General features: G+C 44.5%; 1 protein-coding gene across 2 annotated transcripts in view; it reads left to right on the top strand.

The window, feature by feature from the left end:
• STXBP6 (syntaxin binding protein 6) overlaps positions 1 to 14,843 on the top strand; it is a 265,606-nt gene extending 250,763 nt beyond the window's left edge. For both annotated transcript variants that reach the window (XM_061159045.1, XM_061159044.1), the window contains exons 5-6: positions 4,806 to 4,963; positions 11,921 to 14,843. In XM_061159045.1, the coding sequence (XP_061015028.1) occupies positions 4,806 to 4,963; positions 11,921 to 11,944 (182 nt within the window). In that variant the 3' untranslated portion in view covers positions 11,945 to 14,843. The remainder of the gene's footprint in view (positions 1 to 4,805; positions 4,964 to 11,920) is intronic.
• The last annotated feature ends 395 nt before the right edge of the window (positions 14,844 to 15,238 follow it).

Below are 15,238 nucleotides of genomic sequence, written 5' to 3'. Positions count from 1 at the left end.
TGCGTGACCCTTGGCGCATTGCTCACCCTCTGTGTCCATTGGTGCTCCCATCTATAAAAATGGGATGAATGATGTGCCATCATGTAAGGTTGTTGTGAGAAACAGATTTTATAGTAAGAGTGTAGAGCATAGTAAGTGTTCAGTTCACTGTTATTTTTGCGTTGGATTTAAAAGCTATTGCTATTTTAATACCTTATAGTTGTTTATTTTAAAGCTGGTAACAACAGATTTTTTTATATAAATGCTATCTCTACTATAGCAGAAGCATTCCCCCTTTTTGCATTTTGTTGTTGACTTAATTCACTGAACTCTCGACACCACCTCTAGATGAGATAGTTGGCTGCATCAGACACAGACTAAATCCTTAGTCATTTGGCAAGTTTAGGATTTTAGGACCTAGTTAGATCATGTAACAGCATCAATCATGTGTCCAAGTTTCTGCTAAGCCACGGAGAAATCATTAGAAGGGTGACAGATTTTTCCTGCTTTAAGTCAGCCAATATTTTTGAGTGGTTCCTATATTCTGTGAATACAGAAGTGAGAAAGGCCCCTGCCTCAAGGAGCTCACAGTAGATACCCAGCAATTACATGCATTATAATAAATGAACCATTTGAAATAGACACAGTCTTATAATGTATATTTTGGAGGCAGCAATGATTTAGGATGGGCTAAACATGACAAGCTTTCCTAGGAAAGAGCCCTGAAGTGTATTGAAGCACATAGAAGTAAGTGGGAAAGCTAAGATGAGAAGCAGCGGTAGCAGTAAGCACGAAAGCCTACAGGTAAAAGACGCATGATACATCTGTGAAAATTTAGGTAACTTGGCAAGGCATGGGATTGGGGATTGCTAGATAGGAAAAAAAATGAATGAGATTCTAAGAGGTGAGCTCAAAGAGATCGGCAGGGCAGAGGTCTCATTTTTATCTTGGAATCAGTGAGAAGATGGTAACAAATTTGCCTTTTTAAAAGTTTTCAGTAGAAATGTGTGGAAGATGGATCAGAAAAGGTGTGGGGACACCTAAGGAGAGAAGGCTGTTGCTGTAATTCCGAAGGCAAGAGGGACTGGATCAATATACAGAGATAATGAAGATAGCAAAGAGGGCAGAGAATAGCAAGCTGGACAGCAAACTGACCTTTAGCTGTGTGTGGTAAAAGCAAGGGAGAAATCCGGACTCGACTCTGATTTGAGGAGCACGCTGGGCAGAATAGTGGGGTTACTGACTGAGTAGGGGACCCCAAAGGGAAAACAGGTGTGATAATGGGGTCAAGTGTAACATACTAAATTCAAGATGACTTTGGGTGACTCACCTGGAGTTGTCTGGTAAGAAAACATTGATCTGGAATCTCAGCAGCACAATCTAGGGGGGAAAAAAAAACCAACACAGAAATTTGGTCATTGAAGCTGTGAGCTGCGTAAAACTCTCCCAGGGGGAGTCTGCAGAAAGAGAAAGAGAAGAGGGACAAGGACAGAACCCTGGGGTTAGAGCATTCGCAGGTCCTTAGAGGGAAGAGATTAAGAAAGCAGGAGGAGGAAGGTTGAAGATTCAGGAAACCTAGAGGAGGAAGATTCAAGATTTAGGGTATGATTAGCAGGGTAAAAGGGTCCCCTAAGGGAACTGATAATCCAGCCGGGAAGTCACTGCATCTACAGGTGAAGAAATGAGGTGGAAGAATTGCCCATGACTGTACTTGACCAGTCACCTAAGGAGGTTAGAGACATTTCTTAGGAAGTTGAGAGTGGAATTGACCTGAAGCTAGAGAAAGGCAATGGGACTTCACCAGGCCTGAAATACGGGTAGAATTGAAGCCAGTAGAGGACATTTCAGCTGGGGCGATAAGATATTTCAAATCCATTTTCATGGCTGAAAATAACTGAAGGTGGATTTTTTTACTGATAGTGGTTGGCAGTGTCATCACTGAATAATGAAGACAGCATTTGGTTCTCTTTTAGTTATAGCACCTGCTGGTTAAACAGTTTCATATAAAACCGGATGCAGTGTTGACCTGATATCTTGTACAAAATTAAGGAAGTTGTGACAGGAAAGTGCTATGGCTTCTGCAGAACAGATTGATTCAAGGAGTGTCTAACTTTGAGGGCATCATGAGGGTCAGTTTGATGGGAAAAAAACTATCCAATATGGTTATATGCCCTCTTAAATTTTTGGTGCCTAGTGTTATTCGCTCAGTCGTGCCCAACTCTTTGCGACCCCATGGACTGTAGCCCGTCAGGCTCCTCTGTCCATGTCCAGGCAAGGGTACTGGAGTGGGTTGCCATTCCCTTCTCCAGGGGATTTTCCCGATCCAGGGATTGAACCTGGGTCTCCTGAATTACAAGCAGATTCTTTACCATCTGAGCCACCAGGGAAGCCCCCTACCAAAATCTTGGTAGCTTATTCTAAAAGTCCCTTTGATTTAATGCATCTGTTCCTGGCTATGAAGTTTCAGATGCCCCACCCCATCTTTTCTCTAGCTTCTGGTTGCTAAGCTGTGGGCATGCAGAAGGAAGGGAAGGAGATTTTCTTGTGCCCCCTTCCCCACCCTTCTGCACCTTCAGTTCTTTCTCCATCTTCCCATTACATCTCTTTGGCTTGTTCTTGCTAGGGAGCACCTGGCTTGCAATGCAGTTTAGGTGATAACTCTTCATTTACCAAAAGGAACATCTTTATGACAGAAACAGTCAGGTGTTAACCTTGGGAAATAACTTGTCACAACCTATCTATGCTGGTCTGCTCACAACTCTGTCATAGTGATGGCTTTCTGTGACTGATGCCATTCCTGCAAAGAGGAAGGTACAGAATAAGGAAAAGTCATTGGGAAACCAGGTTCTAGTGCTCGTTATGTCCCTTCCCTAGTGATATGGTCTCACAGAAGTCACTGAATCTCACCTAACCTCAGCCTTCTCAGTAAAATTTTTGTGACAATCAAGTGAGACAATATTCATAAAGATGCGTTATGATTGCAAAGTGCTATTTAGATATTAAGTGGTGGTGAAAGTGAAAGTGTTAGTCACTCAGTTCTGTCTGACTCTTTATGACCTCATGGACTATAGCCCGCCAGGCTTCTCTGTCCGTGGAGTTCTCCAGGCAAGAATACTGGAGTGGGTTGCCATTCCCTTCTGCAGGGGCTCTTCCTGACCCAGGAATCAAATCCAGGTCTCATGCAGTTGCAGGCAGATTCTTTACCATCTGAGCCACCAGGAAAGCCCAGGGCTGTAATCATAACCCTGATATGAACGCAAAGGGAAACCAGATTTCTACTCTTAAATCTGTTCTGAAGACCTCAGCCTTTCATTCCAACCCAGCATTAGATAATCAGTTTCTCCAGAGCCACATCTCTTCTGGTCCCTACTGATCTGTGCTGACGGATCTTGGCTCCTGCAGTGGGTGATGCATTTGAGTAGCAGTAAGTTAACTCCATTCTTCTCCCCTTAGTGCATGGTGGAAGCCCTTGAAATCCACCCCTAGAGAAGAAAAATGGAAAACAATTTACAAAGTGCTTCCTCTGGGCCAGGCTCTTTCTTTGCCTGAGTTCCTTTTCCACAAACCACAGGCTGTTCCCACAGAGGAGAAATGAGGAAGCCTTTGCAGTTGAGACCTGTGGAAATTACATTCCTATTAAAAGCTGTCTGTGGCTCAATGTATCCATCCCAGATACAAAGTTAAATGATGTAATATACTTATTCAAAGACATAAAGCTATTACATAAAATGCCATTTAAATATCTTCCACTCAGTGTTAACAAAATACAGCTATAAATCTCCTTTGGTTGCAATTTTGCAAGTTGCTAGGTCTCAGTGGGTTATGCATCTGCCAGTTCTTCACTGTTGAATTCTCTTTTCTAGTCCCGGTACGTGGGATGTCAGGGATGCATAACCACCTGAAATGTAATGATGTTTTCAACTTTCTTGGTGTCATCGCTCATGAGTCTGGGAGTGCTCAGTCCCTCTAGGACAGGTTGCCCTCAGTTTTCTACCTGCTGGCTCTGTGCAGTGCTGAGGTCCCATATTTCATATACTTGACATTAGAGGCACAGACGACCAACCAACTAGGCCATGGCTCAGGATTCAAGGTTGGGAACTGACATACCTCCTGTGAACTCTGATCCACAGCTTCTTGCATGGGGCCATACATTTAGGGAGAAGGGGATAAAATGGAAGGGAAGAGTTGAAAGGAATACAGAGCATCGTGTCTAGAGACATTCTGGACCCCCAGTTTTCCTGTGGTGATTCACTTAAACCCAGCTCAAGAGGAAATGCTCATACAATCCAGATATGTCTCACTGAAGTTGCCTCATTTTCTGAACTTGTTAGGATTTCCATCAGTTCCTAAATCCAGATGGACCCCATCCTTCTGAGCCCCACCAGACACAACAGAATGGAAATGAGTGCTGTCAGCATCAGCGTACAGAGAAGCCTTCAGCACTTGCCCAGGTCCTGCAGGCAGTGGGTAGTCTTCCTCAAGTGTGACAGTCAGACCGAATCAGAAGGAAAGCCAAGTCATTTCACAGACCCTCAGAGCTTTTCCAGAGTCTGACCAACTTTGCGTGCCTCCCAGGTGGCGCTAGTGGTAAAGAACCCACCTGCCAGTGCAGGAGACAGACGAGACTTGGGTTCAATCCCTGGGTCGGGAAGATGCCTAGGAGGAGAGCATGGCAACTCACTCCAGCGTTCTTGCCTGGAGAATCCCATGGACCGGAGAGCCTGGCGGGCCACATGATTGAAGCGGCCTAGCAGCACCCGTGGAGGGGATACTGTCATTGCAGGTCAGCCGAGTTCGTTTCTGATGCTTTTGCTGTCCTCTTTCAGGAAACAGCATCCTCCATTCAGCCGCTGACAGCGTGACCAGCGCAGTACAGAAAGCGAGCCAGGCCTTGAACGAGCGCGGGGAGCGGTTAGGCCGTGCGGAGGAGAAGACGGAGGACATGAAGAACAGCGCCCAGCAGTTTGCGGAAACCGCACACAAGGTGGGTCTCTCCGCGCAGCGGAGCGCTCAGCTCTGGGTGGTCAGGGCGCTTCGGGGCCCAGAACTTTTCCATCAGTATGTTTGCCACGCTGCTGCTACTGCTGCTAAGTCACTTCAGTCGTGTCCGACTCTCTGCAACCCCAGAGACAGCAGCCCATCAGGCTCCTCTGTCCATGGGATTCTCTAGGCAAGAGTACTGGAGTGGGTTGCCGTTTCCTTCTCCAATGTTTGCCATGATGAGGTACAAAATCAAGCCTTTTTTTCTTTTTTTCCCCTTGTACAGTTTCCTTCTGCTACTTCATAAGTTGTGTGTGCAGTGGAAGCGTTCTTCTTTTATGTGTTTGGTTATCTCCTTTCCACTGGCATCATCCCTGACTCTGATCCCATATCTTTGGGAATTGTGGACCATCTTTAGCTCCTACCTGGAAGTTTAAGGCTCTAGTTTCAGGGAACAGGATGGGGGTGGGGGTGGGAGGTGGCAGGTCTCAGAATATCCCTCCTCTTTTGGCCAGGGCTTGAAAGTGTACTGTGGGCTCTTGTGCTTACTTTTCCATGCTGTTCCTTTCTGGTTATGAGCCCAGCATCCTGTGTTCTTATCTCTTTACCATATAAAAAGCAAACTGTAGTCCCAGGGTACCTCAGGGACAGTGTTCCCTGCAGAGGGGCCTTGGACCTCTAAGGCTGACTGATATAGAGCTGCTTGCACAATTTCCACCTGCCTATGGGTGCAGAGAATGGCCTTTCCCACATACCCCAGGTATGCACATTCACACACACCCTGAAAACGATGCACCTTTCAGAAAGGGAAGTTGTTATTGGCAGCCAGCTATCTAAGGCAGTCACAAACGACAGGAAAGAGAGGCCCTGTTGGTCAGGTGATAAAGAGGATTTATTACTGTTCTTGTGCTTTGGATCAAAGGGCAGCTGTTTTCTGGCTGGTGATTTGAATTTAGGTTTCCAGAAAAGTTTGCTGATAATGGTTGGCGTGTCAGAGACATGATCTGGCCTCTCAAGATAGGCTTTTCAGGTGACCTTTAGGGGAAGAAAAAAATGAATTTGCTTCAAAGGAAAAGCCCACTTTTGCTGAGAAAACAGAAAAGGACAACTTGAAAAGTAACAGGAACCATCTCCCCAGCTGAGCTGGGCTGGCCCCTTCCCAAAGCTTAAGCCCAGGCCCCACCGTGGATCCAGATCCGTGTGGCTGCATCTTGCCTTCCCTTGCACCCTCTTTGCACAGACCTGTCTGTGGTGTCACGACAGCGTATTATTGTAATGCAGCCCTGCTAGGGGCCAGAGCCTGGTTTGCCACGGCTGTCACAGAGGGAACGAGCTCAGAATTATGGTTCCCTTCACCTCTTCTGCAGCCTTCATAATAGAGAAATAATGATGGAGTGGCGAAGCTAGAATTTCCCACCCACCTGCATTTATAGCAACATTGACTGTAGTGATTTAAGGGAGGGAAGGGCAGTGAAAGTCTGGGGAAACACGTAAACCGTGTTGATTTGGGGAAGAAAAGGCTAAAGGGAATTATTTTTTAATTGTCTTCAACTGTGGGAAGGGGGTGACATTGTAGCACTTCTCTCTTGTGTCTCGTCCGACAGAAAAGAGCACTCAATAGTGCACTGATAAACAGACATTTCTCCAAAGAAGACATACAGATGGCTAACAAACACATGAAAAGATGCTCAACATCACTTATTATTAGAGAAATGCAAATCAAAACCACAATGAGGTACCATTACACGCCAGTCAGGATGGCTGCTATCCAAAAGTCTACAAGCAATAAATGCTGGAGAGGGTGTGGAGAAAAGGGAACCCTCTTACACTGTTGGTGGGAATGCAAACTAGTACAGCCACTATGGAAAACAGTGTGGAGATTTCTTAAAAAACTGGAAATAGAACTGCTATATGACCCAGCAGTCCCACTTCTGGGCATATACACTGAGGAAACCAGATCTGAAAGAGACACGTGCACCCCAATGTTCATCGCAGCACTGTTTATAATAGCCAGGACATGGCAGCAACCTAGATGCCCATCAGCAGACGAATGGATAAGGAAGCTGTGGTACATATACACCATGGAATATTACTCAGCCGTTAAAAAGAATTCATTTGAACCAGTCCTAATGAGATGGATGAAACTGGAGCCCCTTATACAGAGTGAAGGAAGCCAGAAAGATAAAGAACATTACAGCATACTAACACATATATATGGAATTTAGAAAGATGGTAACGATAACCCTATATGCAAAACAGAAAATGAGACACAGAAATACAGAACAGACTTTTGGACTCTGTGGGAGAATGTGAGGGTGGGATATTTCAAAAGAACAGCATGTATACTATCTATGGTGAAACAGATCACCAGCCCAGGTGGGATGCATGAGACAAGTGCTCGGGCCTGGTGCACTGGGAAGACCCAGAGGAATTGGGTGGAGAGGGAGGTGGGAGGGGGGATTGGGATGGGGAATACGTGTAAATCTATGGCTGATTCATATCAATGTATGACAAAACCCACTGAAATGTTGTGAAGTAATTAGCCTCCAACTAATTAAAAAAAAAAAAATAGTGCACTGATAGCATTCTGCTAAAATAAGAGTTAAGGTTAATGATTAGACCATGAACCAGATTACCAAGGAAGTCTGTGAAATCACTCTTCCTAATGCAGAGTAGACAATACCTGGAGGTCATCCGTGTCAGTACCCACCTCAGAGAAGGTTGTGCAGACCTGGGGTTGGATAACCTAAGCAGATGGCCAGAATTCTTGGCCCTGCTCACCCAGTTTTCCTGAGACTGTGGCCAAGTGTGCTAGGTGGTTGGGAAGGCAGTATGGTTTGTAGTTAACATCTGCTGTTTGATTTACCACCTCAGTGACCTTGGGCAGGGGCTTAGTTTCTCTAAGCCCCTATTTCCTCATCAGTAAGGACTGCTAACTAATAATAGTGCCTTTCTCCTAAAGTGTTGAGAGAATTGAATGCATTCAAACCTATAAATCGGTTAGCACAGCACCCGGTGCATATAAATCTTAATTGATATCAATTATAATTGTTTCCATAAAAATGGTTTCTGCTGAGCCTGCTCTAATCCATTGTTGCATGATGAGCACTGTCTCGGGGCGGCGGGGAGTGTGGTTGGGAAAATGTGACTGGGGACCCCAGCACAGGGATGGGGAAGGACTGGTGGTGAAGATCTGTGCCCTCCAGTGTGGGGTGGGAGGGCCTCCTGCTGAATGCCAACACTTTCTAAACACAGAGCAGCCCTTAAGAAGGGGACCTGTCAGAACAGAAACTGATTAGACCACCAAAGACACAGGGGTCTCTGGCTTTGACCGCTGGAAGGATTGGCGCCAGCTAGTTACCTACTTCCGTGGAGAAGACGCAGTAGGGGGACAGTCTCCACTTACTTTGGTTTCCCCTTCTGTGAGTGGTGTAAGGGGCGTGGGGGCACCGTTAATGTGCTTGAGGGAGTGTGAGAGACACTATTATAACCAGACTTTCAGTTTTCTAAAACTGAGGATGTGCGCTGATGAATTACCGGCATTGGCAGTCTTCCTGACGAGGAGGTTGACCTCTTTAGATAAAGTGTGGCTATTTTCCCAGGGACTGGGACTCCTGATTTGTCCCATGGCATACGCTGACCATGAAGATGTCATTTTGCTGGCCGAGCCTTCGCCAGGCCTGCTGGTGAGGAGCATTCAGAGGTGGAACCCAGGTGTTCCGCCACCCCAAACGTGGCTTCAGAAAGTATAGGCTGTATTTAAAAGTCAAGCCACAGTGCTCATGTCAGAGCCCTGACAAGAAAGGCAGTTCTGGGTGAGCATTCGTCTGGGCTCCCTGGTTGAACAAGGCCGTGCCACCTCGGCTGGAGAGGAGGGCACGCTTTCTGGATGGATTGCGATAGAAGAGCTTCTCTGGCTTTTTCAGTTTACCCTGGTACATTAGAGAGTGGATCACCTTTGCAGGACCCTGCCATCAAGATACATGGGTGCTTGTCTCCTGTAGAGATGATGGAAATGCTTCTGCACCCCTCTCTTCTCCCAGCTCTGTTCAGCCTGGCTTGGGGAAGCGCAGTTCCTTCCTGAGCTGTGAGCTTGGCAAAGCCTCGAACCTTAGGAAAGTCCAGCTCAGCCACAAAGCAGGGCTGCTAACTCTCCACCACTTAAAAAGCACAACGGTGCAGTGTGTGCAATGCTTTGATGCCCGCCTCGGCTGGTGAGTCAGCAGGCGAGAGCGATACCCACACCTAGGCATCCTCAGATGACATTTCCTGCAGAAAAGAACAGGGATCTGCCCTGTTCTGCACAAGCCCACATTTGTGGGGAAGTGAGTGGTTAAGTGGCATTTCCCTCCCTGGCAGGGAATGACTGCCTCTGTCCCTATTCCAGCATCTGCTCCCTGCGTGTCTGAGCCAGAAGGGACCTCAAGAGTCCAGGCCCCTTAAAGAATCCCCCTGTATGGGCTTCCCTGGTGGCTCATATGGTAAAGAATCTGCCTGCAATGCAAGACATCTGGGTTCAATCCCCAGGAGAAGGGAATGGCTACCCATTCCAGTATTCTTCCCTGGAGAATCCCATGGACAGAGGAGCCTGGCGGGCTACAGTTCATGGGATTGCAAAGAGTCAGACACAACTGAGGGACTAACACTTTCACTTTTCCTGTATGAGTAACAGTATTTTCTATTATGATTACTGTTGTCATTGTTATTTAGATGGAGTCATTTACACAGCTTTGAAAGAGAAAGCTTTCCATGAGATAAGAAAACAGAATATAGTGAAAGGAAATTTTTAACTTACCCTCTACATTAATTCATAAGCATTTGAGTTGGAGATATTTATAGACACGGGCTTCCCTTGTGGCTCAGCTGGTAAAGAATTCTGCAATGCGGGAGACCTGGGTACAATTCCCAGGTTGGGAAGATCCCCTGGAGAAGGGAAAGGCTACCCACTCCAGTATTCTGGCCTGGAGAACTCCATGGACTCTATAGTCCGTGGGGTCACAGAGTCGCACATGACTGAGCGACTTCACTTTTCACTTTCATAGACACAAGACTGTGACTTTAGAGCTAAAGGTCATAAGCACATTTGTGCTTATGGAAAGCACCTGCCTTCCATATTCTAAAGTTTCTGACTCCCAGGAAATTAAAGAAAGAAAACAAAATGAGGTAGGATGGAAGTGATGCCACTTTCTGCACAAATATCTCAAATGGCAAAACGTCCAAACCAGCTGTATTTCTGTAAAACTGAGCTGGCACGGCCCTGCCTGGTTGGGGCTCCCCTTAGCGCCAACCCCAGCTGCCCGGGAGAGGTAACCGGGCTGGTGTGAGGAGCAGCACGCTCACTGCTGAGGATGAATGACTGTGAGTAAATTGGCACAAGCCCATTAGCTGAAGGTTAATAGCTCAGTGAACAACAAGACAGCAGCTCTGATCAAATATTTATGGTTGGTATTCATTATGCACCACACTTAACAGGTCTGTGTTGATTTTGAATGATTCGCATTGCTGAATAATGTATTAAAACTAGAGACAGAGCAAGAAGTGGAAACCTTTCAGTGGAGGGGCCCAGAAGGTGGCTGGGGAGCAGGACGGATCAGGGGAAGAGTCCTGGACCTGCCATTTCTACCCACCGTGTTTCCTGAACTATCAGCTCGTGGAGGCCAGGAGTTAGGAGCCACTGCCATCTTCTTGGCAAAAGCCCACAGCACTTAGCACTGCAGTCTGGGCACGCTCCGGGCTTCACAAACACTGTCTGATGGTTGACGTGCTGTTGGCATCAGCACTGCAAAAGGTCCATGGGGGCTTCACTTAGGCTGGCTTCACCAGACACGGGTACCTGAAGCTCTCTGAGCTGAGGTTTCCCAAGTAGAGACTGTGTGTTAGTCGCTCAGTCATGTCCGACTCTTTGCGATCCCATGACTGTAGCTTGCCAGGCTCCTCTGTCCATGGGATACTCCAGGCAAGAATACTGCAGTGGGTTGCCATTCCCTTCTCCAGGGGATCGTCCCGATCCAGGGATCGAACGTGGGTCTCCTGCATTGCAGACAGATACTTTACCGTCTGAAGCACCAGGGACGCCCCCAAGTAGAGATTAATTTAACAATGTAACTACCTCTAGTCCAGCTCCAACCTCAGGGATTAATCCCTAATATCAAACTCTATAGACACCCAAGGAATCAGCTTCCACCCTGCCTTCTGCTTCACATCAGTGTACCGGCTCCTTGGAAAGGATCTGGCTAAGGAAGGCAATATCAGATTTAATTTTATGTTTTGTACCTGCATACATTTCCTTAAATACATCATCATGGGCTCCAACTGGGCTTGGGAAACTATTGACTGATACAGTGGTATTTGGTGTTTCCATTTATAAAGATCTAGCATTTCAGTGAACCACATTTTTCAAATACCAAAGGGAGCAGCAAGTCAAGATTTGAATTTGATCTATTGTTCAGTCCTGGTTGGTTACGTAGTCTTAATTGTCAAGTGCCTCAAACCTGGTTGAACATCCAGGATATTACGTGGATTATTGCAGATTGTTTCTCTACAGTTGGTGATTTTTAATACTTTGAGATGTCAGTAAACACTTAAAACTGAAGAGTGGTCTTCCTGGATAGCTAGTAACCTGGAAGCCCAGACGCCTTTGTTGCTATGCTAGGGTGGGTCGCTCATTCTGCCTATACTTTGCCTCTTCCGTTTGTTCCTTCAGTGGCAGGAAGGAATACCATAGAGCCCCACCCTCCCCGGACACCTGCACCAGCGAGAATGCTGTGAGTGACAACTGCAGTGGTCGGTGGACTGTAGGGAACGTTACACATTTCCTTGGTGTCACTGTGAACAGTAGTGGTGGTCTGCAGCAGCAAAAAAAATATTGGTGCTGCTGCTCAGCGTGGATTTGGGAAAGAAGCAACCAGTGAACTCTCCCCACTGCTGATAACATCTCACATTTGTCCCTTTCTCTCCTTAGCTTGCCATGAAGCACAAATGTTGAGAAACTGCCTCTCCCAGAGACCTCTTAAGAGAAACTGAAGTTTGTTCAGCAGTTCTTACCAGAAACTCCGGACCTCCGCTTGCTTCTCCAGTCCCCCACCCCCACCAAAATATGGACATTTAGATGGTTTTTCCTTTTCAGATGTTAATATGAGAGAAAAGATGGTGTGTTTATATTAATACATTTCCCTAATAATCTTGCTAAGAAATGCTGCATAGTATCAGCTTCATTTTTTTCTGACTGTGTGTATGCGTGTGTTCGTATGTGTGTTTTTTTAAGGGGTTTTTTTTTTTTTTTTGGTAGTTTGAATATGAAATTTGGACCAAATGATATATTGAGCTAGGTCTAAACCATATTTTTTTTTCCCTGATATTAAGCAGGAAGACATTTTAATGTGACATCAGATGCTATTGTTCCTGGTTTGATAAAAGTCAAGCAGGTTGGTTTCACTCAGACTCTTAGCTACTCTTAATTTGAAGGTTAAGATTCTATATCCTGAGACATAAATCTGTATTATGGAAAACAATTGGATTTATCAGGAGAAACAGCAGTCTTTGATTTTGCTTTCTGTGTAGTAATTTTCTGCATGAGCCATCACCAGCATTCAGAAAAACAAATAAGAATCACAGATAGAAATCTACTTTCTGAGCTACAGTTTAAATTCTTCCACTACTTGTTTCCAGGCTGATCATTTAGAATTACCGTATGAAGGATAAAAATTTGAGATTAAAGACCTATGGAAAAGCCTATTTAAAAACTAATGTGAATTCATGAACATTTCTTTGTCATCGTCCCAAATTGTAGTAGCTGATTTTGAAAAGAGCTTGGATTTTTATCAAGAATTGATTTGTCCAGATAGATAGAGGTCTGTGTAAATGATAATGTGAAAATATAATACATTTAAAGTCTTTTTTCTTTTCTTTTCACAAAGACATACCTGTTTAGAGACGCCCTCATGATGTCCTTAGGAAATGGCCTTCAGTTCTCAATATCTGATTTTTGGAGGCTTTGATTTTGTTACTGCTATTTATTTAATGTAATTTGAAAGTGAGGGCTTCTTGACAAATTGCATTTCATGGCAATTGTAACTTGCCTCATCTGACATAGAACAGTATAGTCTTGAAGCCTTTACATTATAGTCAGAATGAATGAAGTTGGTTCATTACAGCTCCTGATTTTGTATCACTCAACATGGACCCAGATTTTCAGTCTGAGAGTTTGGTTTCTTCGAGGGTTAAAATGCTAAATATAAAAGCTGTGCTTTGTCTTCCTGAAACTAGGAAGCAAGCTGCACATCCCAGATACATTCTCAGCCTCCCGCTGTGATGCATTGATTTTTAAGCTGCCTGGATCATCAGGACCCTTTCTATTCCTTCCTACCTATTGAGCCGACTGAGGCCATGTGTATTGTAGCTTCTACATAGCAGCATAAAATGACTTTGGGATTATTTATGCTGATTTAAATAGCTTAAGTTCTCCTGCTAAAGCTTTGCCAGGGAGATAGAAAATCGGGCTACTGGGGGGGTGGGGGGGTGGGATGGGAAATGATCTCAGGCAGTATGTGTCAAAAGGGAGGTGAGATTTGCCAGAGAAGAATTTCTGAATCCTCTTAGGGAGATGATCCAGTTCAAGGAAACTCTCTGTAGAATTTATAGGGTAAACTCTATGTTTACTATAATATTTTGTACTTTTCTTTTGGTGTCTTAAAACTTTAAAGAAGCAAGGAACTTATTATCTGGTGAGTACTATTAGAAGCATTTATGATTTCTAAGAAAAGCTGAAAATACCACACCAGATAGGTTTTCTTTGCAGACCTCTGTTTAGTAAAAGCATGCGCGGGCACACATATGCATCTTCCCAAATTGAATTCTAGCTTCAGAGATAGATAGTTGATATAAATAATTAGAAGAGTAAATCTCAAACCCCTGACAATCAGCCAAACACAAAATTAAAATTTGTTGCCAAGTATTTAACAACACAGTGTTTGTGAAGCTGCTTCTAAAGTAGCAGAGGGTGAGGTCATAAGCATACTGTGAAATGTGAGATTTTTTTTTTTTCCTCTCTGGTAAACTTGTGATAGTTATCCTTCATAAATATAAGTATTCCACATCTTCCCCTCTTTCCTCACTCTCTGTTTATCCTTTTAAACTTCAGTCTTTTGGAAGACATCCTGATTTGAAGAAAGTCTGTCTGCACCATTACTCGCTTCCTCCATTGATTTGCCTCCAGGCTGTGGTCATGCCCTTGACCTCCCTGTGTCCACGGCCTGCCTAGGCCTCTACCCGCAGAGAGGGCCAACAGCAACCCCAGTCCCTTCTGGACCTCCTGACTGCAGAAAAGCAAGCTTTGTGATGACACATGTGAGGTTCTTTGGTATCCTTTTGTAGAAGGTGCTTCAGTACAAAGTATTAGTACAACCTAACCTAGAGGAAATTGCTAAAATGATTCACATTATGTGGTACCAATTCATTTGGGACCAATTCAGTGGCTTGCTAAAAGACATTTAATTTCTTTGTTTCGTTTCTGCACCTCACTATTGAGTTTTGGAAATACGTTTCTGTGAAGGATTTCTTAGATTGAACTGACAACTCGAAAAGAGTCTTCCCAGTGCTCTCACTTCTTCCTGGATGTAGCTGCAGTATTCTTCCCCAGCACTATTAGGTACCTATATACAGGAAGTAGTGATTCAGGTTAATGTTTCATATTAAAGAATGTATTTGTAAAATGTAACAAGAGCAGTAGTTAACTTTTTCTAAGCTCTGAAAAAAAAAAAAGATTATGTGTTAGACTTAAAATTTCGGTGAAATCTGTCTTAATACTACTTTTGTGGCTAACAAAGGTTGTGCATTTATGTAAAAATACTTATCCAGAATGCCCTCAATAAACAATATTAAAGATAGGTTTCGCTTTCAATTTTTAGAATTGTAACACTGCTGATGTCTGTTGTACAGTTACTAATTCTTCAGAAGTTCTCTAAGATGTCAAACATAATTTCTGTTCCTTTCAGAGATGAGTAACACCGGCTCTGTGATTCATTATTACAGCAAACTCTAATTTTGTCATTAAATATTTTACCTCTGTGATGAAAGTTCGTTTCTCTTAGTTATTTGGGAAATCTCGAAAACTCTACCAGATAGGTAGGCATCATCGCATTTTTGATGCTCATGGGAAGAACTTGTGTGCCTCCAGGAGACTCACAACTGGGGTTAGCATGCGGATAACATTCCCTCTGGTCATTCCAGTGGGAGAACTTGAAATGTAAAAAAAGACTAACGCGCTAACTAGCCCTAGTTA

Source organism: Dama dama, chromosome 13 (genome assembly GCF_033118175.1).
Source record: "Dama dama isolate Ldn47 chromosome 13, ASM3311817v1, whole genome shotgun sequence".
Taxonomy (NCBI): Eukaryota; Metazoa; Chordata; class Mammalia; order Artiodactyla; family Cervidae; genus Dama; species Dama dama.
Note: the sequence above shows the minus strand (reverse complement) of the source record. Positions and strands in the feature narration are given on the sequence as shown.